The sequence below is a fragment of the Squalius cephalus genome (genome assembly GCF_949319135.1).
Source record: "Squalius cephalus genome assembly, chromosome: 20".
NCBI classification, from domain to species: domain Eukaryota; kingdom Metazoa; phylum Chordata; class Actinopteri; order Cypriniformes; family Leuciscidae; genus Squalius; species Squalius cephalus.
In genome coordinates, this window is record NC_137141.1 from 16,801,427 (window position 1) to 16,829,127 (window position 27,701).

At 36.4% G+C, this 27,701-nt stretch overlaps 3 protein-coding genes and 1 long non-coding RNA gene across 5 annotated transcripts in view; 2 read left to right on the plus strand and 2 right to left on the minus strand.

Annotated features, from left to right (window-relative positions):
- The window catches only part of LOC307148238 (uncharacterized protein), a 32,582-nt gene extending 29,347 nt beyond the window's left edge, over positions 1 to 3,235 (plus strand). Inside the window, exons 8-9 of the mRNA XM_079853623.1 lie at positions 2,424 to 2,567; positions 2,674 to 3,235. Coding sequence (XP_079709749.1) covers positions 2,424 to 2,567; positions 2,674 to 2,832 — 303 coding nt within the window. The 3' untranslated portion in view covers positions 2,833 to 3,235. The remainder of the gene's footprint in view (positions 1 to 2,423; positions 2,568 to 2,673) is intronic.
- A 1,495-nt stretch (positions 3,236 to 4,730) lies between these two features.
- ak7b (adenylate kinase 7b) lies at positions 4,731 to 14,627 on the minus strand. Of its 2 annotated transcripts, none has more exons than XM_079853615.1 (18): positions 14,503 to 14,627; positions 14,066 to 14,245; positions 13,826 to 13,934; positions 13,640 to 13,734; positions 13,423 to 13,533; positions 13,182 to 13,265; positions 12,986 to 13,074; positions 12,805 to 12,895; positions 12,601 to 12,678; positions 12,347 to 12,496; positions 12,105 to 12,233; positions 11,818 to 11,911; positions 11,609 to 11,737; positions 11,448 to 11,501; positions 10,505 to 10,702; positions 8,612 to 8,832; positions 8,178 to 8,336; positions 4,731 to 4,979 (listed from the first exon to the last, which is right to left on the minus strand). In XM_079853615.1, the coding sequence occupies exons 1-18, from the start codon at positions 14,590 to 14,592 to the stop codon at positions 4,908 to 4,910; spliced, it is 2,133 nt and encodes a 710-aa protein (XP_079709741.1). In that variant the 5' UTR covers positions 14,593 to 14,627; the 3' UTR covers positions 4,731 to 4,907. The 2 variants fall into 2 exon arrangements, with proteins under 2 accessions (XP_079709741.1, XP_079709742.1); XM_079853616.1 differs by lacking the exon at positions 4,731 to 4,979 and adding an exon at positions 7,876 to 8,089.
- A 1,011-nt stretch (positions 14,628 to 15,638) lies between these two features.
- On the plus strand, positions 15,639 to 15,966 carry LOC307148178. Its single transcript, XR_013819420.1, has 2 exons — positions 15,639 to 15,694; positions 15,792 to 15,966. It is a non-coding gene; the product is annotated as an uncharacterized lncRNA (long non-coding RNA).
- On the minus strand, positions 15,963 to 22,912 carry galcb (galactosylceramidase b). Its single transcript, XM_079853533.1, has 17 exons — positions 22,703 to 22,912; positions 22,521 to 22,589; positions 22,366 to 22,429; positions 22,164 to 22,277; positions 21,910 to 22,049; positions 21,789 to 21,827; positions 20,876 to 21,006; positions 20,541 to 20,696; positions 20,309 to 20,433; positions 20,053 to 20,180; positions 19,372 to 19,461; positions 19,199 to 19,288; positions 18,845 to 18,989; positions 18,550 to 18,733; positions 16,545 to 16,708; positions 16,377 to 16,453; positions 15,963 to 16,211 (listed from the first exon to the last, which is right to left on the minus strand). Exons 1-17 carry the CDS (start codon positions 22,841 to 22,843, stop codon positions 16,065 to 16,067), a joined length of 2,004 nt encoding a protein of 667 aa, XP_079709659.1. The 5' UTR covers positions 22,844 to 22,912; the 3' UTR covers positions 15,963 to 16,064.
- Between the last annotated feature and the right edge of the window lie 4,789 nt (positions 22,913 to 27,701).

The window sequence follows — 27,701 nt, forward strand, 5'->3', positions numbered from 1 at the left end:
CAAGAACCTTTATTTATTCTTATTGAATATGTTCTTTTATCCAAAGCGACTTTATTAGCACTGTCACTATACCACATTTTTATTACAATTCCACTTGAAAAAAGTGACATGACAGTCTTCTTGGACAGACACCTATTGGCATGGATACATTTATTCAGACTGAAAAGTTTCTCCCCCACTACAGATTTTAGCTGCTCTTTTTAAACTGTTGGTGGTAGCAATGCAGTCTGTTATGTACACTACTGTTCAAAGATTTGGGGTTGGTAAGATTTTTTGGAAAAAAGTCTTGCAAGGTTGCATTTATTTGATCCAAAATAAAGTAAAAACAGTAATATTGTGGAATATTAATTTAAAAATTTATTTTTTATTTTTATATTATTTAAAAATATAACTTATTCTTGTGATGGCAAAGCTGAATATTCAGCATCATTACTCTAGTCTTCAGTGTCACAAATTTTATTATATACGAAAATTATACAGTGACTTCTCCTACTTTTTTCAGTGATATTTAGCGCCAGTTTATCAGGAAGTGATGATTTTGTTCTCTTCGACTTCGACTTCGGATGGAAACTGTGCTTTATTCGCAAATGTTTTATGTGATATTCCCATTTTGCGCAAAAGTTTGGATGGAAACATAGCTATTGTGGATTTTTAGATTACCGGTATTATGATTATCATTATTATGAAATAAACCTAGGTGACAACAGTGTCAGTGAAAAGCATTATAATCTTAACAATATATCAGAAACTCTTTAAGTACATCAACTTGGTAAAAATGTAATGATGGATTTGAAAATCTGAAACTGGAATCAATATAATCAGTACCTAAAAGTAATTTGAAAAGTTATAAGTAAATAAGCAAGGAAGGCATTGAAAGGTTTTCAAAGCAGCTTTAATGTGACTTTAATTTAAATAAAAATGTAAACGTTTGGTAACATTGCTATAGTAATAACAGTAAATGATGCTCAATTCCAAGTAACTAACCCTAAACCAACCTCTAACCGTAGCTCTATAGAAAGTACACGGTCAATTAATATTGCTCAGTACTTATTTAAGTAAGTACAATGTAACTGTCACCTTAAAATAAAGTGTAACCTTTTTTTTCTTTTACTCTAGAATGAATGTTGCATCTCATTAAAAAAAAAGTGTTCACGTGTGGTGTTTGCAGCCCGGCAGTCATTATGCTGCAGGCAGCGGCGGTGAACTCTGACTCTGGCACAGGAAGTGAAGTCAGCAGCCGTGTAGCTGCTGCTCCAGAAGGCGATGGCTGTGTTCGCGGCGGGGCTCTTCCTCCCCGTAGCAAGGTTGGCACGGTGCGGAGGTGCTGGTGGCGCGGTGCTGGTTCTGGCGCTCTTGGCTGCTGCGAGCGGTGCGTGCCCTCTGTCATTCATGTGGAGTGGCTCTGTCCAACTGTCACTTCCTGACAGGCTGATAATCAATCTCTTTATTAACTGCTCTGCTGCAGACGGCCTGCCCGGTAGGGAGGGTGGGCATCCTGCACGGTACACCGCAGCACCGCGCTCCGCTGGGGTCGGAAAGGTTGGCACCGCAAGACACCTTCGCTTCCAGGCAGGGCCCATCTTCGTTGCCTTTAGGAATCACACCGGTGTGGCCCAATTGTCCCCAGTGACAATTTATGAAGAGGAAAAGTGCGGTCACATTAATGAAATTTCATGTGCAAAAAAGGTCCATTGTCAATAGTGTAGACCAAGCAGCTTTTTTGATGGTCAGCATGGTGAATTTGCATGACTTGAACATGAGCGAAATCTGAGTGGCCAACATTTTCACCCTCACACGAAACTCCAGATTCTGCAAATTCCTTTTGCAATGACTGGATTTCTCCTGTGGAATTTTGACGAGCAGCGGTAAATGTGACAGCACTTGAAGCTGTACCTCATAAGCCAACTGTGATTTGCTTCCCAAACTTTTATTAGCCCGTCACCACCAAACTGAACGTGGTGGGTGGGTGGGGGTGTATATATCTTCTATATATATTTAAAAATGTAACTTATTCCTGTGAATGCAAAGCTGAATTTTCAGCAGCCATTATTCCAGTCTAAAGTGTCACATGATTCTTGAATATTAACAAATTCTGAGTGGCAAACTGTTTTGCCCATACACAAAACTCCCGATTGCTCAAATTCCTACTGCAATGACTGGATTTTGCCCGAGCTACGGTGAATGTGACCGCACCTGAAGCCTCACAAGCCAACTTCCCCTTTTTTTTTTTGTAGCTCGTCACCACCAAATTGAACATGCCAAAGAGAGTGGGGATTGTTTTTCTACTCTCGCTCATCGCTCGCATGTCAATTCCACACAAGCTAATGGCAAAGTCATGTCAAATGTAGCATTGATGAAGAAACAGGGCCGTATCGCATTAAATATGAATAAGCTACAGCTCTCTCCCTTTCTGTTGCTCATAGGAGGTCTTCCTGGTGGAAACGCAGAAGACTCTGCTGAGCAGGATCTCCGATCTGTGCGTGGGAAACGCGACGGCCGCCAAGCTGCTTGCTCCTCCAGACCCGGCCGAGTGCGCCGAGACCACTTATTCACTCCCCACCCAAACAGCTGAGTAGAAGACATATAAGCACAATAATTCTATGGCAAATAACGATAACCATAAAACTCCAAATCCCTGTAATAAAGCCGAAGCCTCTCTCCCTAATGAAACAGTGGCCCTCCTGCTGTTTCCTGCCTAATGTTCCCGCCGAGGCTTCCTCCACTTTCCATAAAGCAATTTTGCAAGCCCACTCCCAACGTGAATCATCTCGAAACGAAGAGAAGCCTCTCCCTCCATCTCTCCTCGTGTCCCCGGAGGGTGACGCTGACTAAATCTGTGTTGATACAGAGGTGTGCTCTAAATCCTGTTTGCTCGGGTTCCATCTCTCCTAATATTCACACTCGCGTATGAGGCCCCTTGCCTGCCCGCATCTGCTAATGTAGCGTATCGTCGTCTGGATGACAAGACGACATCGACGAGCTCCTCACAATGTGTGGGAAGAAGAGCATATGTTAAATTTAAGAAGCTGGGATTTACCTCTGCGTGGGTCTTAGTTTACATGCGCTACTCGACAACAAAGGACGAATCGCCGTTTTGTACGGTTCACGTTGTGGATGCACATGTAAGGTGTTATATCTGAAAATATAGGCGGCTTTTGTGGAAGTCGCACTAAATACCATCTGCCGTGTCTTGAAATAAATTCAAAGTAATTAAGAATATGTTTGGTAAATGAAAAACAACCTTTGTGAAATGCAATAAATGAGAGTTTGAACGGTGAGATTGAGTTTGTAAATTTGATTTGAATTTCCGTTAACATTTCCACAGTATGTAATTAGTGTTTAAAAATAGGCTTTTTTGTGTGTGCGTGTAATCAATTAGATTTAATTTCTCCAACACATGCCCTTCGTTTATTACCAATTAATGCTGTTTACCTATTAATTCTTCAAAAGAAAAACTTGCAAATCAAGATATTTTTATATTAAAAAATATATATATATTTTTATTTCTAAAATAAGAAAGTCGGAAATATGACACATTGCATATCAAAAGCTACAGTATTCTCACTCAGAGATTTGAATGCTTTTCTTGGCAAATCCCAAATTACTCAAAGATTTCTTGATTGACAGATGAGGGGGGATAACTGTATTTAGCCAGGGACCATCTTTCCTCGTCTGGTGTGATTTGGGTCTCATGGAGGATTGGCCCCCCTGGTGTCTGCCCCCCTCCTCCTCTCGGCACGGGGCAGGGGCAGATTGACAGAACAGCATGGGGGCAAGCGCCGCTGTGCCAACAGCCCCCCCACGCTCTACCTGATGTTTTTAACAAAGGCTTCCATCTCACCAACTCCGCTGCCGAACATCGCCCAGCCAGCTTCAACCCACCCCGGCTCTGGAACAAACAGACTTTGAAACCTGATCGCAAGGATGTTGGGAACAGATGCACAGACGCTGGGAATGATGCGGCGTGTACGGCTGTACTCAAAGATAAAATGTCAAACATTTTTCAGTTCGAGCCCAAGAAATTGGGCAGTTGTCAGTGAGCAACTGCTTGTAATTCAAAGGAGGATATTGGTGGCTTCTATGATAATATAATGTAATAGAAGAGAAGCCACCAATATTTTAAGGGGGAGACCGGGGCTAGTTGTCACACTTTTTGACTTAAGTGAATATTTCTCAGTGTAGGTTTAGTTTTGAATGTAAATTACTGTACAGGAACAAACACTAAAATCTTTAGCAAACAAACACTGAAATCCCAAAAAAAAAAAAAAAAAAAAAAAAGATTTCTTTTAACACATGTTGGCCAAAATCAATGGATAAGTTGTCACAATTAGAACCTACCCCAAATATATTATATATTATATTTTTCTATATACATTAATTTTGCTGAAAAAGCTTTAATATATTTTATAATATATTAAATCTGTGTTATAGCGTTTTCAGAAAAAAAAAAAAATTAAACAATTCATAAATGTAAAAGAAAAAAGAGTATTGTTTTGTTTCAATTTGGTTTGTTTCAACTTGGCTGTATATATATATATATATATATATATATATAACTTGTGATATACTTGCACATAATTAGTTATACAACCCAATTGAAAGCTGAAAAGATATGTTCAAATGTGTTGGAGAGGTACATTTATAATTATCGTATCTTGACTTTCAGTCCAACTTCATTAATAATGCACATTGTTCTTACTGACCCCCTTCCAAGCCATCATCAATCACTGGAAAATTTCACTGACTTTCCAAAGGGACGATGCGAGAGGAGCACACACACCGTCTGACGCACATTTCTTGGAGGTGTTCCCCCATTTTGATGAATTTCCGGCCTAGGCACCCAGCATCCCTGCTGAATGTGTGGCTGCATCTCCTCCTTCCTCCTGTCAACATGATCCTGCGCACAATCAGTCGCAGAGCGCACACTCGCCGGGTACCTTTCCGCTCCTCGCCACGTCCTCTGGCCTCACCTGCTCCGTCTGTTTTATTTGCGAGCAACAGAACATATACAATTACATCTCACAACTTCAAAATGATCTTTAATTCCTATCACTGCTGTATTGTTGCAGGGAAAATGGATCAATCTCGGTTTCTTTCAGACAGTGAGAGTTATTAGTAGTTAACATAGTAAAGCTACTTTGATGACTTGCCAGGCTTTTTACGGCCAAAAACAAGGTATATTGAGCAAAACAACCAAAAGCATTATATGCATTTTACTTTTACTTATGGTCTCATAGTTTGTCAGCATGAAAAGACCTTTCATTGTAGATCTAGAATATTATTTTGATACAAAGTTAGTTATAATCCCAGACTCTGCCCTGTAATCAATAAAAATACATTTTTCAGGCCCGCAAGTGAGTGCAGCCAATGATAAATATTGGCAGACAAGAAAAATGTGTCATTTTTGTCGATTGAAGGGAACATAATGATATTCACAAGTAGACCCCCACTGCGATACAGACACAACTGTTCCTAAGCAACAAAACACTTTTCCCCCCTCCAAATGCAGACAGGGTTTTGGTTGACTGTTTGCAGCCACAAATATTCAGACCAGATGTAGTGATGAGGGTAAATACAACTGTACAGACTTCTGTACTTAAAGTGACACATTTAGCTCCTGATAGTTATACTATAAGTATCTATAAGCAATGTTGGGGGTAACTCATTACAAGTAACACGAGTTATGTAATCAAAAGTAAAGCATTACTTTTACATTTTTTGAGTGTTACTTTTTTAAAAATGTTTTCTGCACAGGATAATCGAAGGATCATTTATCTTTTGGTGTGAAAGGGATATATACTGTATATTTGTTATTAAAAACACACAAGCAAGCCCAGCCCAGGTGAGAAAAAGTAACGCAAAAGTAACGTAGCACTACTTTCCATGAAAAGCAACTAAGTAATGCAATGTTACTTTTTAGGTAATATTGTAATGCATTACTTTTAAAAGTAACTTTCCCCAACACTGTTTATAAGTAATTATATACATCTAATAAATACAAAAAAGCAATTTAAACATAATTTTATTATGCTAGGTAAGAAAATGCATTTCATTTGCATTGTTTTATTGTAGCATTGCTGTATGATCCTAATCATAGACAAAATTAGACTGAATAAAGGTTTATATTTTAATTATATATTAAGATAACATAAACATGTCTAGAAAACAGAACAATTCATACATGCTGCTGAATTGGTTATTTTATTATATTATTAATAGACATGCTTTATTGATCCAAAGGTGAAAAAAATAAAAAAATAAAAAATATTTGCATGTTGATATTTATACAAGTTTGCAATAGTAGTATATTATTTAGGTCTAACTGTTCAACATACTGTACATAATCAATGGTCAACTCGGTTGTCACAATTTCAGTGGTTGTGGAGGGGTTCTTAAAGGAAAAGACTTTAAATGTCTTATATTGCTTTGGTAGGAGTGCCATCTAGTGATGCATTCAGTAACCTGCCAGTCTTGAAAACATAGTGGCTTTAAAAAGTATACGCTACTGGTCATAATTTTGGGGTCGTTTAGATTTTATTTATTTTATCTTTCTTAGAAATTAATACTTTTATTCAGCAAGGATGCATTAAATTAATCAAAAGTAACAGTAAAGAATCACATTATTACAAACTAATAATTGTTTTGAAATTTCTTCTCAAATAATCCTGAAAAAAAGTATCATGGTTTTCACAAAAATAAAAGCACAACAGATTTAAATGTTGATAATTGTTAGAAATTAGCATATTAGAATGATTTCTGAAGGATCATGTGCCATTACAGGAATAAAATACAAAACTGTTACTTTAAATTGTAATAATTTCACAATACTGTTGTTTTTATTGTATTTTTTTAATAAAATAAATGCAGCTTTGGTGACTTATTTCAAAAACATTTCATATTTAAAAAAATAATAAAAAATACAGACACTAAGTTACTTTTTAACTGCAGTGAATATTAAATTATATAGGTTATTTTATATTGAGTAACCATTTTAGGTAAACTAAGCCAATGTACAATAAAATGTTGTCATAAATATAATGAACAATTCATTTTGGCCTTGAAACATGCCATGAACAATGTAATCTACTGCAAATTCCATATGATTCATTTTTTTGTGACACAATATTTACATTTAAGGTCAGAGAAGGTTATGTTAAATTTTCATATCTCTGATCACTGATGTTCGCCTATTTGAGTAGCTGAATTTGATACTGACACTCTTACAGAACCAAAAGGTTTCATAAACAGTTTCCACTCCGGGGCCCATCCATATTACAGACAGCCAATATTTCTGCCTAACCTCATGCACATGTCCTTTGTCATTCACGATCTTGTCCTCAGCAGCTGTACATCTATTGTCGTTCCGCTTGACTTGTTGTAAATTCCTACCTGGTTTATTGTTTATCTGCATCTTCTGCTGCCGATTATCATATTATTCTTCATGGCTTGGAAAATAATATTGCCTATTGTAAACTGGACTCTTGTAATCTTTGTGGAACTTCTGATTTGTATCATTATATGATTTAGTATTATATTATTCTGATGGAGAAAGGAGAAACTAGAGCTAAGGAGTATGTTCATTTATTATCATATTAAGGCAACTAAAGTGCAGTATTTTGTTTATTTTACTAATGAAATTAATTATGTGCTATGTAAAAGGGTCTGTTAATTATCTACCATTTGTAACATTATTCTTTGAAGGCAGAGGACCAATCAGAGCAATCATGACATGATGGACAAACTTTGCACAAATTAACTTCCAATTAACAGCTTCATTCTACCAAGCTTTTATTTTATTATGATGTTTTTCGCATTTTAAATGCACAAGTAGATAAACAGTGGAAGAAATGAGTTTTTCCATTTGATTTTGCATTGTATTTATTAATTGCAGCATTACTGCATAATTATTATTCATAATCATGGACTGTATATTAAAGATTCAGATTTTAAATTAACATTAAGACTGAAATAAAACTGTCTAGATTAGAACAAAACAAACCAACAGAAGTTAAACTTGCTGATGAAACTCAGGGCACAAAAATGTCCATGTTTATTACGCTTCAGGATTATTTTTGAGAAGGTACTCAGCCTGAAAGATACAAATGACAAAATGAGAGAATTTACCAGAAAATACCTTCAATTAAACTAATAAACAGTTATTAGGAGGACCAACCTACCAGGAAGTCTATGGGGTCATCAGGACGTATTGTACAGCATTCGATGAGGCCTTGGGTGAGAGTGGGCATCACATCCCTCATCAGGTAGTTCCTGAAAGGTTCTGACTGAGATTCCAACAAGTCATGTTCTTGTCTCCTCACCTCCTCAAGGTTCTGATTCTTAAAACACACACCAAAATCTCATTGATGAGCTGCTAGTCTAACATATTTTCTGCAATAGCAAAACATTAAATGACAATAAAAAAAGAAGAAGAAAAATAAAATAAATGAGTGCAAGTCAAAGACCTTTCATCGCTATTTTTTTCACTGTGTCATTAATAAATCCTGACAGTAGTTTATTAACGCCAAAAGAGGGTTTGCGCTGGCGCAAGCTGTTAGTAAATCTGGCCCTTAATCTTAAATTCCTTTAAAAAAATATAAAGTCATGTGCTTACCCACTCCTTCCAACGCTGATCTCTCTGTTGGGCCTCTTCTTCCTCCTGCCGCTCTGCCTCGGCCCTCTGTGCCACCTGTTTCTTTAGCTGCTCTTCAGCTTGCCGTCGCTCTTCTTCCTCCACCTCCTCTGAGATCTGCCTGTAGTTCTTTGGTTTGCCTACTTTTTTGCAAATCTTCTCAGTGACCAGCAAGTACTCATTGTCATCATTGCTTGTAATCTCTGCAATAAAAGTAAATAAATTTAGACTGTTAGGCCACACTTTTAATTAATTTAAACACATTAGTTAAATCAAGTCGTATTTATTGTAAAGAAATATAGCACAAGCACACTTTTCAAGCGAGGTATGCGAGATGTCAGTCAAAACTGTTGAAACGTCACAATACCACTCCTAAAAGTAAGGTCACATTAGTGAAATTTTGTTGGCAATTTTTTTTTTTTTTGTCAATAGTGTAGCGATGTAAGGGTGTGATAACACTTGTAGTTCGGTTGTCTTGGTTTTTTGGTATGGACCAAAAAAAGAAAATTATACATCAAGTCCTGATTCGTTTAGCATTCACAGTGTGGAGGCCATTTGAGTAAAGTGAACTCATTGTCATGGTCAGGAAACCAGTTTGAGATGATTTGAGTCTTGTGATATATGGCGGGTTATCCTGCTGGAAGTACTCGTCAGTTACCAGGCAACGTTTTTTCCAATCTTCTATTGTCCAATTTTAGTGAGCCTGTGCAAATTGTAACCTCAGTTTCCTGTTCTTAGCTGATATGAGTGGCAACTTAAAAGAATAGTTCACTTAAAATGTTTGAAGAATGTCGGTAAACAGACAGTTGATGGACCCCATTGACTTCCATAGGTTTTTTTTTTTTTTTCTCGGTTTTTTTTCTACTATGGAAATCAATGGGGTCCATCAACTGTCTGTTTACCAACATTCTTCAAAATATCTTCCTTTGTGTTCACTGTTCAGCAGAAGAAAGAAATTCCTACAGGTTTGAAACAACTTGAGGGTGAGTAAATTATGACAATTTTCTTTTTTAAGTTAACTATTCCTTTAACTGACTTCTGCTGCTGTAGTCCATCTGCTTTATCTCACTGGATATTTACTCTTTTTCGGACCATTCTCTGTAAACCCTAGAGATGGTTGTGCGTGAAATTCCCAGTAGATCAGCAGTTTCTAAAATACACAAACTAGTTTGTCTGGCACCAACAAGCATGCCACGTTCAGTCACTTAAATCATCTTTCTTTCCCACTCTTCAGCAGATCGTTTTGACTTGGCTACATGCCTTAATGCATTGAGTTGCTGCCATGTGATTGGCTGATTAGATATTTGCGTTAACATGCAGTTGAACCGGTGTACCTAATAAATTGGTCGGTGAGTGTGTATTCTTTTGCCTAAACAATGCTGTGTGTTGTGCTAAGTGAGCTTGTTGTTTGTGTGTACACATGGTGGGAATTTTACCAGCTGAGAACTCACTAACAGCTTATAAACGAGACAAAATAGCGGCCTGAAAAGGTGGGTCTCGGACCTCGGTCCGCTTGTTTGGTGCACACCAAGGTTTGGATGGCAACATTCACACTTATTCAAATGAACCGCACTTACAGAGCAATTGCACCAGAGTTAATTTTAATCAAACCAAAGTGTGAACACGTCCTATGAGTGCGTCTCACATAGAAGTCACTTTCAGAAGCTTTCTCTTGAACCCATTGTGAAATCTGTGTGTGGAAATCTTTCGCACTCATGCAAAATTCGCGTCGATTCTTATTGAATTGACTGGATTTTCACAGAACAGCTGTAAATGTGACCGTACTTTTATGCTTGGTCTGTATTAGCTAGCTCAACAGATGCAGTGTTACTGGACTTCACTAAAACAGGATTTGGTTCACTCCTTCAATGTTACCTAAGTGCTCAGGATGAATCTCTAGGTCCTCAAAGAAGTTCAGCACTGTCTGATCCTCTACGTTTCTCTCTCTGAAACGGGCCAAGTGGCGTGGGAACTGTTCAGGGGTGTAGGAAGTTCCCTCTACAACAGTCTCGGGTAGATTCAGAACACGGTTTTTCAGGAAATCATCAGTGGCGTCAACAGAGAACACAAACTCTGGAGAACAGACAAATAATTGTTTCTCTAGGGTCATGTTGAATTTCAAAGCCACTTGTTACAGTATTTCTTTTAAATGAGTTGTGGGTATTCTGTCTACAAATACAACACCTCTTATTGTACGTGTTCACAAAAGTTACCACTATAATGTAAAGCTGAGCTAAAAAAGTAAGGTTTTTATTAAGCAAGGATACATTCAATTCATGTGTTAGTAAAGACATTTATCATGTTACAAAATATTTTGTTTCAAATAAATGCTATTCTTTTAAACTTTCTAAAGCCCCCTGAAAACATATGTATCACAGTTTCCACAAAAATAATAAGCAGCAAAACCATTTTCAACATTGATAATAATAAGAATATTTTCAAATAACTATATTAGAATGATTTCTGAAGAATCATGTGACACTGACGACTGGAGTAACAGATGTGGAAAATTCAGTTTCGCCGTCACAGAAATAAATTACATTTGATAATATATTAAAATAGAAAACAGTTGTTTAAAAACATATAATATTTCACAATATTACTGATTTTACTGTATTGTTACTGTTTTACTGTATTCAGCCTTGGCGAGCATGAGATTTCTTTCAAAAACATTAAACTTTTGAAGAGTACTGTAGTTAAATGAGTTCAAATCAGTCATGCAAGACTCAAATCTTAAGGCTAATAATTATGATGGAGAAGTCTGGGGAAAAAATGCATTTCTAATCTGCATTATACATTATATTAATAAATTACACACCTGGGATGATCTTTTTCTCGTGTTTAGATTGCAAGTCTTCAGGCTCTTCTTCACCTGTTGAATATTTAAATAATCATGCAGCAAATCAAAACTCATGTATTATTAATCAGAATCATGATTTAATTTGTTCATATATCATCTAAAAAAGGCAAATTTCTCACCAGTAAATAACTGCTTCGCCAGCTCATATGTCTTAGGGAAACCGTCCAAAACGAAGCCCTGCTTCATACAGGGTTTAGTCCTGAGTTTGTCCCTCATTATACGAATCACATGTTGGTCATCAAGTCGTCCTAAAAAACAACAGCAACAACAAAAACTTAACATATATAATTTCAATATAAAGCACCAAATGTTTTTACAAATATACAACCTTCATTCTCATTCATGTTTTCCTTTAGAGTGTCCAGAAACTCCTGAGCTTCACCCTCATCATTTTCCATGTCCTCCGTTTGAATGCACGACTCCTGATTAATTCAACTAAGCATCAGTATAAATCTATAAAATTTATATTTATTTTTCAATGTAGAAAAACAGAAAAGGTCACTGCAGGGAGTTGTTTATATCGACATTATTTTTTATTTTTTTTAAATCAAATCTGAATTATTTGAACATGCTTTGCTGGTTCTGAATAAATTCTGGGTTTTGTATAACACTCACCAGTTTGTTTAATGTTTCAGTGATTGTCTCCTTAAGTTTAACATGATGAAGTTTGTAATGCTTGCATATCCTCTCTGCTATAGTGCTCTTCCCAACAGCAGGTGGTCCCAGGATGCAGATACGAAGGGGCTGGGTCACACACAAACACAGGTGCTTGTACTGTGAAACTTTAGATTGAGCCAAAAAGACCAACATAAAAGAAGTACCAAAAATAAACATATAACTGGAGAATTTCAACGTACCAACAATCCCCTGGTCTGCTTGTATTCTTCAGTGACCAGCTCAATGTTTTCAACCATGCCATCTTTTGACACCCACTGGATGTTAAAATTCTCTTTCAGATACAGTGCTTCAATACGAAGGCTGACAAGCAAAGAATCAATATCTTTTTGCTGAAGAAAGTAAAGAGATATCATAGTTGATACAAAACCAAAAATGTACAATATTGATAATGTTATCTGTAGAATGTCAGAACAATATTGACATTGATTCTTACTGTCAGCTCCCGTATGAGATAAATCTCCTCTTTTGAAACATTCTGAGTTTTTCCTGGTCCAAGCACGAGTGTTATTGCCTTGAGGAAGAAGATTTACTTGCATGAGAACCATTAACCATTAACAAAAAATAAATAAATAAATATATATATATATATATATATATATATATATATATATATTATGCTGAATGTGTAAAATCTCACCTTTATGATATCCTCCATTGTGTTTTTGGAGTCATCAACAGCAACAAAGTATTGTGACTTTGGCTTGTGGTCAATGACATTTTGGATGATCCTTAATGAATATGAATCAAACGGATGTTAATGCCCAATAATTTAGCTTTTGCGTGGATGAAGTCATAAAAAGCTCCACAATTACACTAACCCTGCCAGATCATTGATGTGAATAGTGGGGATAATATTGGAGCCATCACCAAAGATGGGCACCTCGGAGACCTCCCCCTCCCATGACATCTACATAGAGCAACGCAACACAACAAACTATTTAACTTCAACATTTCAATTAGTAAAAAGTATTTACAAAAGTAATATTTTTTAAATGTCTGTCCACTATGATTTACCTTAAAAAACAAGTGAAACATGTGTTCTCCCATTCCATATTGTAGCCCTGATGCAACAACGTATGTAGAGAACAGGGAGCTTTTCTGAAAATCATTCATAAATAAATATGAACTTCACACTTTTAAAGTCATGCTCACGTGAAGTGTTGAAATATCTTACCATAACTAGTGTGTACAACTATTTAATATTGCATGAATTTTCAACTAATGGAAAAATTATCCCACAAGGTTTCTTGCTTACAGTTTTGCCTAATTTGAGCACAAGTTTCTCCAATTTGATATGATCACGGAAGTTGGGGTGTGCTTTTCTTTTCCTGTAGTGCTCGTCTGTAATAGGAATCTCTGGGTCATCCTATTGTGGAGTTAAAATATTCATCAATACAACCTTTTAATCATGTTTACATGCTGATCAATAAAGTAGCCTACTTGATAATTGATAACAGTGTTCTTATTCCTACTTTATCGACTGGTTTAGACATAGCCCACGTCATGATGGTTGATACCAGGATAAATATCTTGTGCCCAGAAAAAGTGTCCATTTCTATATGAAGAGCTGTGATTGGATGATAATTTAACTAGCATCTACTCAAGAAAAAGGTTCATAGCAGTAAGTAGCAACATTCAATAAAAATGTGATAGCCTACCTGAGACGGCCCACTGTGCTTCAGCTATCTGATCAGCATGCTGAGTAATATCAAAAATTATCACATCACATTTCATCAGATGATGAAGAAGCTCTTCACGCTTCAAGTGCTGGTAGAGATGAAAAGGGATGTTATAGAAAAAATAGTAAAGTGACAGACTGTCACTGACAGTAGGTAGGCTAAGTTACAACTTATGAAAGACTTCTGCACAATGCTGTAGTACATATTTGATTTATTTACGCTGTACTCTTCAGAGATAAAACTGCGCTTCTCCTCTGTTTGGCTGGAAACTGTTCCCACAATCTGGAAGGTTGCATCTTTGATTTTGGGTTGCTTATCCTGCTGCCTGTCTTCTTCCTCCTCCACATCAGCCTCACCCAAGTCCACAAGAGATGCACCAACTACACACGAGTCTAAAAACTAAATACAGGATAATAAAGTATGGACATTATAGCCCTAATTTCAAGCAGTGTCTTGATGTGACATGCTGTAATTCATCTGAAGCAAGCTAACCAAGTTAGCCAACTTTTCTAATTCCACTGTAAGTTAACGTTAACGTTATTGGCCTAACTTATACGTTACCGTTTTCGACTATAAAGATTTTTTAGAGGTTTAAGAATGCATTTGTACCGCTGCAACTTCGGTGCAATATAATAAAAAGTAATAAAATAACTTACCTTTGCAATATTTTTCGTTGTGTAATTATCAACATTGTTGATAAAAACCCGCATGGATTTCGGCGGTCTCTCCTCAGTCTTGTCCGCCATCCTGTGGTGTTGTTGTCCTGTTGCTAGGAAACGGATGCATTCGCACTGTCTTCATAACTAAAATATAAAACTAAACGCATTGTGTAGGCGCTTAAAAGCCTCTATAAATAATATAACGCACGCACAAACACACACATTATATATATACATACCTTTAAATGAAATTAACGTTAAAAGGTTATACACACACACACACATACATACATACATACATACACACATATATGGGTGATTCTCCAACTATGGTACTTTTTCTGTCCTCGACAGATATAAAAAAAAACTAAAAAACATTTCCACTTTTTTTTTCTTTTCACACTTACTACATGTGTAGGGGAACCTATATATATAAAAAAAATCATTGTTCAATTCTGTTGTTTTATATAAAATAGGAGGCATTTTATATGCGTTTTTTACTATTTACAATTTGGAAAGATGCAAGTGTGATGTGTACCAATATATTTATATCTACAAATATTTCAACATTTTTGGTTGAAAACACATGTTTTTGTTCGGTTGTGGAAATGACAATTTATTTTGCGATGTCTGGAAAAAATGTAAAAAAATACATATTATTTCATAAAAATCAGCACAGCCAACTTCAGGGCAGACTGGGGAAACAAATTATGCCAGTAATATTTTAATTAAAAATGTTTAATTTTCTGACAATATCCAGGTCCAAAAAGTACCATAGTTGGATAATCGCCCATATAGGCCTATATCTATCTTTAAATCTTTTTTTTTTTTTTTGTCTGTTTTGAAAGTGAACGGTTCTGCGACTGCATGCAAGGAAATCTTCCTCAAGGCATAACATTATGCTTGGACCAGGAGAAACTTTCAGAAGAGATATCTCAGATACGGGAGCTGACAGTAAGAATCAATGTCAATATTGTTCTGACATTCTACAGAGAAGATCATCAATATTTTACATTTGTGGTTTTGAATCAACTATGATATTTTTTCCCCTTTATTCAGCAAACATATATTGATTATTTGCTTGTCAACCTTCGTATTGAAGAATTTTAACATCCAGTGGGTGTCAGACGATGGCATGGTTTAAAACATTGAGCAGATCAGACCAGAGTTGGAACGCTGAAATGCTCTTGTTATATTTTATTTTTTGGTATATTCACAATGAAGCACTGATATTGTGCATGATTGATCATGCTGGTCATTTGTGGTCATTATCTGGTCAAAACTAGATGATGAATCATCTGATTTACCCGCAGATGGGGAAGATCCTTGGTAGACACAATATTGTTAATTTTCAGAAATTCTGAATCACACAAGTGGCTTAAATTATATATTATTATTATTATTATTATTATTAAGACACATTGGTTATGGCTGCATAACTGAAACCTTAAAAATGAAAAACTCATTAAATCTCTTCATAATCACATTAGTCAGATACAAGAAAATGTGTTTCCAGTCTGCTTGTTTACAGTGTCACAACAATGGTAAACCAAAAAAGATCAGGCTAAAGCCTCTATAGCAAAATTATCAAACTGTGCAAGTTCAAAAGAACTAGTGCCTATGGCCGCCCATCCATGCCGTGGCTCCCAGAGCACTGCATTCTTCCAGAGAGCATAGCCATTGAGGTCTGCTGATGCATAGTTTCCCTAAAAACAGAGAAGAAATAACCGATCAGCTGCATTTATTTATGAAAAAGTGCAAATCCAACAGTACGGTGAAATTAGAATCAAGTCACAACAGGTAAGACTTAAAATAGAGGAAAAACTCAGCTATTAATATGTATAGGAACATTTCTATATAATATAACAAACCTTGACTGTAAGGGTCAGTGTGTACCATACCCGCGCTCTAGTTCCAGACTGTCCCTCAGCAAGAACTGTCATTCCACCTGTCAAATAAAGGTTTTGGATACATGACCTGGCCTAGTCAAACTTACAGCAGTAGGGGAAGAAAAAAACTTTTATTTTTCAGACGCTTACTGAGGTCATTGGTGACTTTGTAGGTGCCATCTGCATACACCCAGAAAAAGATTCCCTTTGTACTTCGGACGACTCCTCCACCTTTATCCACTCTGACAGCAATGAAGACTCCACCAGTGTGCTCAGCCTCCATGTACACGTCGCATGACACCATTAGGTCATGCCTGATAATCGTAAAATACACAGAGCTGTTAATAAGTCAAGTCACCTCAATTTATATAGCTTTATACAGTACATTGTTTCAAAGCAGCTCTATGGTGTGTGGCAAGCAGGGCGGGGCCGAGAGCCGTGGGAACAGAGTCCCACGGAGGAGCTCCAGAAGGATAAAAGGAGGAGTGACGACAGTGGAAGATGAGAAAGAACCAGGCCTGGGACATTTATGTTGTGTCTTATTATGTTTATATATTACATTACTTTTGGTTTGTTATTTATGTTTATTTTGTGAATATAGTTATGTTGAATGTTTGCCGGTTCCCGCATCTTTCTTCCCTGAACTTGAACATTGTTACAGAGTAGCCCCTTTCACACAGCAATCCCAGTAAATAACCGTAAAATTGCCAGAATGACTTTACCAGTAAACACACAAATATGATGTTCACACAAGCATGGCGTTCTGGCTTTTTACCGGTAATGCCGGGTGCCCACTTAACGACTAGCTGAAATATTCTAAGACTGACTAAACACACTTACAGACCAGTTTCCATTGATTGCAGCAGATTTTAGACACCGACCAATTTACCAGTATTTTTTAAATGGTCTTGTTCACACATGATCGCTTACCGGTAATTTACCAGTAAAGACTATGTGTGAAAGGGCTAGTGATAAACAGGAAAATAATCATCAGTGATGCAAACAGAATTCAATTCTGCTGTAAAGTTCAGTTCAGTTCAATAACTGTATAAAGTTCATCAATAGAATCAAATTACATAAATGAATGTTCATTTCTAATATAAAGATGATTTTCTAATTATTATTTTCTTAATTCACACAAGTATACTAGTATTTAAAAGTTGAGTCAGTAACAATTTTTTTAAACAAATTTCTTATGCTCACCAAGGCTGCATTTATATGATCAGAAATACAGTAAACCTAGCCTGGAAATCCAGACCTAAATCTGAAAGATTAATGGTCTGGCATCGACTAATGAAAATCGGCCAGCTCGAGGGACGGCACCAAGCATGCATTTGAAAAATCTCATTGCACGTAATTGGATAAGACTACGACCAATCACAACAAGCCCCATGCGCTTAGCTACCAGCGGAGCTAACTGGTAGATTAGACTCTTGCCGTATTCGGTCAGCAAAACAGCAAAAACGCCCTTCTTGTAAAGGAACGATTCGAGTGTTGTCATCTGTTCCTCTTTTAGATAAAAAGCCAAGTCTAACTCGTTCATTGTAGCGGCCAAAGCCGTTTCAAACAACTGGTGTTCATCCATAGCAATGTTTACTAATGACTTCGACGTCACAGCGCTGTCGTCATCTGTTTAGCTCGCCTCTGGCCCGCCTATATCAGATAACCCGATGTGATTGGTGCAGCTCGTATACAAGGGCATATTTAATGAGCATCATTACTCGACGCCAGAGTAAACTCGCTGAGCAAATTCAACTTGTGCTCTTGTTTACTGTATTTCCAGGGTACAGTAAACCAGTAATATTTTGAAATATTATTTACCATTTAAAATAACCGTTTTCAATTTTATGTAGTATATTCCTGTCATGACAAAGCAGAATTTTTAGCAGCCATTACTCTAGTCTTTAGTGTCATTTAATGCGTTTACTGTTTCTTTTGCTCATTTTAATGCATCCTTGCTGAATAGAAGTAAATCTAACTGACCCCATACTTTTGAACGGTAGTGTACATAATCAGGGCCGTGTGATCGCACTGGGCTAGTCTGCTTTCTCTAACTCGCGCTGGGCCCCGCCCCATGCTGGGGACGGCCCTGTACATAATAGTCATAAAATCCAGACAAATGTTACGCAAACCATATTAACACTGCTGCTCTCACCATTTATAATCACCAATAACACTTATTGTCTGATCAGCATCTGCAACCCAGGTCACCGGACGCTGAGTGACCACCTGTCGCAGAGTGAAAACATGAGGTCCAGGATCCGTCAGGTTCGTGAAGTATTCAAAGACCCCTGTCTGATCTGCAAAGTTTGGAGCCTCTGAGAAATATGGATTTCCAGCTGCGAGATAGGAAGCCAACGTTCCAGTTGTTAGAGTTACACAGACTGTTGTGTGAAAAGTATGCAAAAAATAATTTAAAAAGGGGAAAAAATTACAACAAAGTTACTTACAGACATCAAAATCATCTTTGTATTTTTTAGGAAAGGGAGCAGTGGGTGGAGGATCTGGGTAACTCCCTCTCTGACCGTTTGTTACAGTAGTAAATGTGTATACCTCGTCAACGTCAAGCTCAATGCTGAAAGACCCCTCAATTACCTACAGCATTCACAATTCACACAGAAATATTACATTAGATGTCATTAACACGCATCCGTAAATAATTATTAGAAAAATCAATCTACTGAACCTACTATTTTTCAAGAACCCAGGCAAAATCAAAAACACACCCTTATAGCCTACTGTTTTTAAAGAGGTTATATCATGAGACAATTCTTTAATTTTCTTGATTTTGTGTATGTACTTACTTTAATAGGCTTGAGATTTTGGAAGAGGACTGTCTTGTCTGTCTTGAAATCAAACTTTGAATGCCACACTTGCAGCTCACTGATCGAAGCCTGTTAAAAAGTTATTCCATATATTACCATAAATTCATATAGTCCTTTATAAACTCATTTAAACCACATCAAACAGCACTTACAAAAGTCCCTTTCAGGTGGAATGTTGCATTCTGGGCCGTGACATTATAGGGAAGCAGAGGAGGTCTTATACACACAGAGTGGTCATGGGTCTAAAAAAAAACCCCAGAAAAAAAATAGGATAATATGTTTACATACAAATATAAAAACCATTAAGACTACTGTTCACAAGTTTGGGGTCAGTAAGATTTTTCTTTTTTAATTAATACGTATATTCAGCAAGTATGCATTAAATTGATCAAAAGTGACAATAAAACATTTATATTATTAGAAAATATTTATATTTGACTTTCTATTCATCCAGAAAATATGAAATATTGATAATAAGAAGAAATGTTTCTTGAGTGACAAATCAGCATATTAGAATGATTTCTGAAGGATCATGTGACGACTGGAGAAATTATGCTGAAAATTCAGCTTTGCCGTCACAGGAATATAATTTTATAGGAAAATAATAATATAATTTGAATATAAAATATATTAAAATTCAAAATAGTTAACTTAAATGTATAATATACCACAATATTACTATTTTTACTGTATTTCTAATCAAATATATGCAGCCTTGGAGAGCAAATAGACTTTTTTCAAAAACCTTTAAAAAAAAAATCGAACCGAACTTTTGAACAGTAGTGTATGTTATGCTAATTGATTAGAAGGTCAATTTTTTTAAAAAGTCTCACCATAGTTTCAGTGATTATTGTTAGATGTCCTCTCTCATCAGTCAATGCAACATAACTCCCACCATGTGTGAAGTGTCCCACTGTCTGCAGGTACGTCCAGCCAGGCTCAGTAAACTGGGTAGTGTGGGCTTATAGAATTTTATGAATCAGATACTTTGTTAGTTGCATCACACATGATCTATATGATCTTACATGATGCATATAAAATTAATGCATATCTAGAGTGCATAAAAATACACAGGTGTTTGGATAATACCTGTTATCCAAATAGGGGACTCAACAACATAGTTTCCACTCCATGGCGCCATTGCAGACATTAGTCCATCCCTTCCAAAGGGAAGGTCCTCATAATAACTAGCAATGAGGTTCCAAGATATGGTCCTGTAAGAGAACACAAACTACTGCTTTTCCAATTGTCAAATGCACTCTGTGAAATGAATGTATGATAAAAAGGGAAATGCTAAATGTCTTTATCAGAGTTGTCATACGCTGTCATTTTGCCATTGACGTAGTTCTGGTTGAGAATTCGGGCCCAGCAGCCTCCGCCAACGTTGTCATTAAAGGTACTGTAATCTTCGGAGGACCACAGTTTTTTCCCAGACTTCAGGGCTTTGGGTACAGTGTTGGTTCCAGGGTAATGAACCCTGTCAGTCAAACAATTCCAACAGCAAGATCTTACATCACCATTCTTCACATTTATTGACATGTCATGCTAGTGTATTTTATTTTCATTCATTTATCTTTAAAAATGGGATGTGTATATTTTAATAAGTAATCATTCATTTAAAAAAAAAAAAAAAAAAATTAAAAAAAAGTATCATACCCTAAGACTTCAACAGCATCTTGTAGCTCTCTGTCAGCAATTATAACAGAGGTGATCGGCTCCCAGAGGTCATCACTGGCAATGATTTTAACTCTCTCCAAACCACTTTTATCCAGTGTATATCGTAAAAGCTAGTAAACAAGGCAGAGAAAGTAATTTCTGACTTTTATATTTCATATGCAGAATATGTGTACCAATATTAACAGATAATAATAAAACAGGCACCATGATTCCACCTTTCAAAGGTTTAGGGTCTGTCAGGTTGTTTAATTTATTGAGTCTCTTCTGCTCACCAAGGCAACATTTATTAATGCAGCAAAACAGTAATATTGTGAAATATTATTACAACTTTTTTTAAATATATATTTAAAAGTGTAATTTATGGCAAAAATGTAAAAGTCACGGCAAAACTGAATTTTCAGCAGTTAGTATTCCAGTCTTCAATGTCACATAATCCTTCAGAAATCATTCTAATATGCTAATTTGGGGCTTAAGAAACATTTCTTATTATTATCAATGTTGAAAACAGTTGTGGTGCTTAATATAATTTTGATACTTTTGTGATTCTTTGATCAATAGAACATCCAAAAGTATAGCATTTATTTGAAATACAAATTGTTGTAATATTGTAATATTACAATGTAGGTTTGAGTCTACAACTGTTATATTCAGATGAACTACATATACATTTTCCCACAGAACTTGAACAGCAAACCTTGTTCAAATCTGCAGAAAATATTATATTAGCATAAACAAGCTATTGCTTAACCGTGTCATTCTGAGGGGCGCAACAGAATAGGAACTTAGGAAGCCACAATGCAGGCACCTAAAAATATTAAATGTAAAAAAAAAAAAAAACACATTTTTTATGAAGATAGTTTATTATGACTCTGACATTGTTGACAGTACTTACTTTTATGTACTTGCTGTCAAAATGCCTTTCATTCCATATCTGTACAAACAAAAAAATTCAGATTAGGAATACAGCCACAGAAATGTTTTTAAATGTAATGGAATATATGAGATGCATTTACCCCGACATAATCAATATCCAAGTCGTGGTACTGTTTGGCCCCACGAATCCATGACACCACATAAGAGGCAGTGATATCAGGGAAACCATAAGGCCAGTTTTCACCATTTCCAACCCATCCTGGAAAGGCCCATGGCAGACCTGTTGATTAAAAATATATATATATTCAAGGTAAATACAAAACAAAATACATGTGCATAAGCACTAGAACTATTTGTGCATGTTTTCCCTGTTTGAACAATAGGTCATTTTTACCTATGAGGGTGATGTTTGGATTCCTCTTCTTAGCTTCCCTCATAAGCCACCATTCATATCCTCTAAAATAATTCTCATCGTCTTCATAGTGCATGTGTGAGGGCTCGGTTCCATCTGTAAATCATTAACTTAAGGTCATTTGGATATTGCAAACACACCTTCACGATTAGAGGTTTTAAAACTGAAACTGTTCTGTATGTACCTGTAGTCTGAGCATCGCCTCCAATTTCAACCTTCAGTATTTGTAATGAGGCTCCAAATTTAGGCTGTTAAATACACATTGACATAACGTAAATATAGACATAATAATATTACATGAAATGTAGCATGATTAGATTCCTTTCAAAGCAAACACACCTTGAATAGGTAGTCTAGTATCTGACTCCGATATGGTTCTGCATAATTGACAAGTAAACGTGAGGTTGCCTGTAAGTTAAACACATCGGTTTACACACAGACGTTAGCGTTTTTGTTAAGTTTCACTAACTAAGCACTTTAGAGGCTCTGAGAAAGGAAGCGCACTAAAGTAAAACACTCACCCCACCACCGCTTAAACCACCAATGCCATCAAACGATCGTCCCAAACCAGTTGTATCATCTAAATCGTAGTCTTCACCTAAACAAACACTGATATAGAGAAAAATACTAAAAAACACAAAACACTGTTTTTCTACGTTCATTCTATCTCGTGCGTTCCTGCAACATTATCAGCTGACTTGCATGTTCCGTGATAGGCGGTGCTGTGATGAGCCGAACCACGCCCATAACCACGCCCCTCTCAAGCGTCATTGGTCACAGTGGCCGTGCGTCATCTACAGGGGCGCGGCTTGTCGTGGGGGGGGGGGGGATATGATAATATTCGTTAGATCTGCCTTTAGAAATAAGTCATTTCTGCTATATATGTACATTTTCATGTCTCCATCATACATATGTTAATATTGGCCTATTAGATAACAATAGTATACTCATTATTTTATAAAGATGAAAAGATTGTAGTTTTTGAACACAGTTAGTGCAACTTTTAGTGCAACTTAATTTGGGTTAATCTTAAATCGGCCTAATTTTGTTTGAAGAAATGTTTTCGATGTTATGTCTGCCATGTTTCCTGGTTCTCTGCACATTTCTAAGATGACAAACTGACACTTATTAAGATATATTCCAGGTTTCTTCATTTTTTCCGTTTTAAATAAATCACGCTTTCTTACCACCTTTTATCCGAGTAGTCTCGTTTGCAATATCCCTTTAATTATTAAAAGACCGTCTTCCAGGAAGTGACATCATTTTGGTGGGAAAACAACAATCAACAATTTCAGCGTAAGTATTAGCGATGGATGGATTCCTGTGGTGTTAGTTGTTCTGTCACTGTAAAGCAGTCATATTTGAAAATAAATGCAGAAATTGTTATCAAAATGTCAAAAGATGCTTAAAAGCATGTTGAATCAAAATTGTCTTTTTTTTTAGGGTTTGTTGTGGTCACATAGACATGTGGATGACAGTAAAGCCATGCTGTTTCATGGTGAATGCTTCCCCTGGGTTCACACTTTTTTCATCAAAGTCAGAAAATATGAACAGAAAATGCAGCCTTACAGTAATGCTTGATGTCAGATGATATCTTAACTGAATATTGGAATTTTGTACAACTGTGGTCTATTTTGATGAAAAATATATGTACAAGCAGGTTGAACTTCCTTCTTGTGACATGGTGTCTGTAGTAATATGTTTTTCTGTATCATTGTAAGCCATTGGTAAAGGCATCATTATCTCTGGCATTGTGATGGAGCCATTGTGATGTGGTCATACCTCAATTTTTTTTTTGGAAACAATTTCAGTGGACAGAAAAGCATGGTTTAAATTTAATATTCACTTTCTTTCTTTCATAGTATCCAAACAGGACATGTCATCTTTCATAAACCATTTGATTTTTCATTCTACGTTTTCATTGCGGGTGAGATGCGAAAGGATTTCTCATAGATGGTATGAATTTTCTCAGGTTTGTGGAGCTGCCAAGTCAGCTTTACAGACTACTTTATTCACAGCATTCTCTTGTGGAGGCTTATAATACAATTGGAAGCATACATTGATTACTTATATTTGATTTTTAAACTCCTACAATCTGTACCTCATTTATCAGTCTTCTCTGGGGGGAAGGAATAGCAAGGTCATCAGAGATAGGATTTTGGTTTATTGATTGATGGTTTGATATCTTAGAAATATGAGCTTCTATCTGATAACAATGTAGGGAGGGAAAAAATAGCTGCGCAGAGTTTTATTTCTAAAGATTAACCATTTTATCTTTTTTAGGTAGCTAAATGACAATAGCAATTGAATTTTGTTGTTGTTGTTGTCTTAAAGCATGTAGTTGATTATAGATATTTATATAGTTCGATATTGAAATACTGTTTATGCTGCCTTCAGTTGTGTGAAAATGCCTTTTTTCTTTTAGATGTCTAACTATAGACTGAGGGTGTATTTATTCTTAAACGCATAATTTTGACATTTTTATATGAAGACAAATCATTTATCAAGTTAATACATCTAATGCAAGGTCTAACCACAAGGGGGCAGAAGTGACTCACAATTGATTTTTCTTTCTTTTCTTTCTTTTTTTCTTTTTTAGTAGGCCATTTACAATTACAAGCAATGTAACTGAGATTACACAGACAGTGCCATGGGCTTCCTCCAACCTGCGTCTTCATTTTTATGATCAAGGATTGGCGTCAAGCTCCCTAATTACACCAGGGGTTCCTTTAATTGCTCAGACAATGTTATCCTGCTGGGAATCTCTAAAAGAAGAGGACAAAAACTTTTGTTGCATAAGCAAAGGGGAAGCTTAATTATACAGTGATGAGTTGGGAAGTACTTACAATGACTTAGGTGCTGTTAATTGTATGACACAAGGTCAAATTAAAACATTTCTAGATCAGAAATGATTGCAATGGATTTTTTTTTTTTTTCAAAGACATTTTAGGTTCTAAATGGCTTTTTTAATGTGACCCCAAAATAGCTGGACACCTAAAAGTGTAAATGCCATTACATTCGATCAAATCATAATTGATATATTCACATCAGCACAGATTCCGAGCAAAATGAATAAATACCAACACAAATAAATTGTATTGGGAAATAAAAGCATCACATGTATGCATTTGGCACTTGGCTTATCTTATAGAGTGAAATATATAGATTTTTGTTGTTTATTTACTTGTGGTAATTTTCCAGGACAACACTGAACCTCAGATTTGTTGGGTGTAGATGACTATTACTTCAGCATGTTGCCTTGGTGCGGAGGTTGTAGGGGGCGTTTGTTTATGTCTCATCTATTTGACATCATGGTGCAAAAATAAAAAGCCTCTGCCGTGTAATTTTAGCAGCATAAAGGTGTACATGGCTCTTAAATCACCGCCGTGACCTCGCTTGCATCCGTTCTTCGCCTCTTTTTTTTTTTTTCTCTTGTTTTATTCTTTCTCCATGCCCTTTTCAAATGTTAATGGCAACGGGGTTGCAGAAGAAAGCAGGTTATTCTTTATTCCAGAGAGAGTTGACTTGATCTCTTTGAGCATTTCAAGTCAGACATTGATGCATTACACAGTTGGTCAACAATTTATTGCCTGACCCTGTATGCAAGTAATGCGAGTTGCGGGAGAGAGAAGCAGTTTACACTTGAAATATGAATAAATGTTTTAATGTCAGCCTGACATCTTTTCTGTGCTCACACTGGCACTTAGGCCTATTTGTCTTTTTTTAATTTTTTTTATTCTCTGCTTATGTGGTTATGTATTCTTGGCACATTTTCCCCTTCGGGTCGTCACCTTTCTGTGCATCTACATGAATACAGCTTTGAAAGACCGACCCTTATCTCCTTTTTGACTGTGTGGAGCTCAATTGAATGTAATAGCAAAAGGCTTTGTATAGAGATGTTATAGAAATACCTTCCCATATTTTTATCATATGCACATGGGTAATCTATCTGACATGGTGTGAAATTGCACTATATTGAGCACTGAGAGACAATAGGAAGTGCATAAGTGTCCACACAAGAGCCTATGACTTGGTTCAGAGATCTGGTCATGTCCCTCTTGTTTTCCCTATGGCATAGGATGTGACTGGAATATCTTTAGAATGGATTGCTAAATGCATAGGGACTGCAAGATGTATGATATTTGCCACCTGGATTATTTAAGCACTGGAATGCTTGATTTTGATTGGTCAGTGGGTATTCAGAGGTCAGATATTTCCTAATATTTACTGTCTCCCATGACAATGATGTGTCCACCTTATTTTTAATGCAAGTGTGAACGTGACCATTTGTAAATCGAATGTGTCTGGCTTCTGTTGTCATCCACCTCCAGTTCATTTTAACTGTATATATAGCTTGTTATTGCAAACTGGTATTTCTTCTTTTAAAGGCACACTATGCAGTTTCCGTTTTTCTCAAACAGCGACCCCTAGAGTCGCTGTGGAGTACTTGTATTTAACGTTACTGTCATAAATACCACTCGCGCAGAGCCGTCTCTGCACTCTTCCGACCGCGCTTTCTTTGTCTTCTTCATCGACTTCATATGTTGCTGAAGTATATGACGTTGTGCCGTAAAGCAAGTCGTGATTCTCGCGAGATTTGTCGAGGCGCCACCTCTCAAACCGGCATTGCTGGTTTTGCCAGCGGCGTCATCCCCCCCCCCCCCCCCCCCCCGGTTTGCTATCGGGATGATTCGCCGTACTACGAGTTCATTTACCATCGAAATGATTTCGAAACTGTTATATTAAGGTACAAATCTTGCATAGTGTGCCTTTAATGTATTTAGAATCTGTAATTAGAAACCCACTGGTTTGTAGCACAAATAGTTTTACCATTTACTGCACTTTGTTATTCTTCTAGTTATTTATTTAGTTGCGAATGAATTGGAAGTTGTACAAAAAATCATGCGTTCAATTCCTAATGGAAAGTTGATATTTATGAGTTGGGAAGTCGTAATTACAATGTCAGGTGCGTTCAAGTCACTTTGGATGGGGCCAGATGGCATTGTACCTTCAGCAAGATTTTTTTAATCTACTTCTACAGAATGATAAATAGACCTAAAGACTGTGCATTAGGTGTGCTTTTGCATTTTTATGTTTTTGTTCAATTTATGAAGGTTATATAGTCTAGTATTTTGCAATTTAGCTAGTTTTACTGTAAATGAAAAAACAAAACAAATTCACGTCAAAACAAACGGCGCATGTGTGCACCATATGTTCTTACTAACATCCCCCTAACTCGGAAAATCAGGGCTTAAGAAAAAAAAAGTTCAAATTTCCCCACTCATTATTTTGACTTTGTGGTGGCGCTTGTGTTTTCAACTCGTAAAGCGATCTTTCCGGTATGGCTTAAACCCACCATTAGTCTGCTCAGTCAGGTAACTGAAACAGGCACTACTTTCTCGACTCTGTATTATAATCAGTACAGGTAAGACTTTAACATAATTTCAACTCAAATCAATATTTCATGTCCATGTATTTATTTATTTGTTGAGAAGCCATGTGATAAGCTGGATAACAGAA

Bases quoted from the DNA above. Each gene is read 5' to 3' on its own strand.
- ak7b (XM_079853615.1), bottom strand. From the start codon at position 14,592: ATGGCGGACAAGACTGAGGAGAGACCGCCGAAATCCATGCGGGTTTTT. The intron at 13,735-13,825 runs GTAGGCTATCAC...ATCCAATCACAG, and splicing joins AGCACAGTGGGCCGTCTCAG to CTCTTCATATAGAAATGGAC. The intron at 11,912-12,104 runs GTGAGTGTTATA...TGAATTAATCAG, and splicing joins CTGAAACATTAAACAAACTG to GAGTCGTGCATTCAAACGGA.
- galcb (XM_079853533.1), bottom strand. From the start codon at position 22,843: ATGAACGTAGAAAAACAGTGTTTTGTGTTTTTTAGTATTTTTCTCTAT. The intron at 22,590-22,702 runs GTGAGTGTTTTA...TTTAACTTACAG, and splicing joins GTGGTTTAAGCGGTGGTGGG to GCAACCTCACGTTTACTTGT. The intron at 16,454-16,544 runs GTAAGCGTCTGA...TTTATTTGACAG, and splicing joins CAAAGTCACCAATGACCTCA to GTGGAATGACAGTTCTTGCT.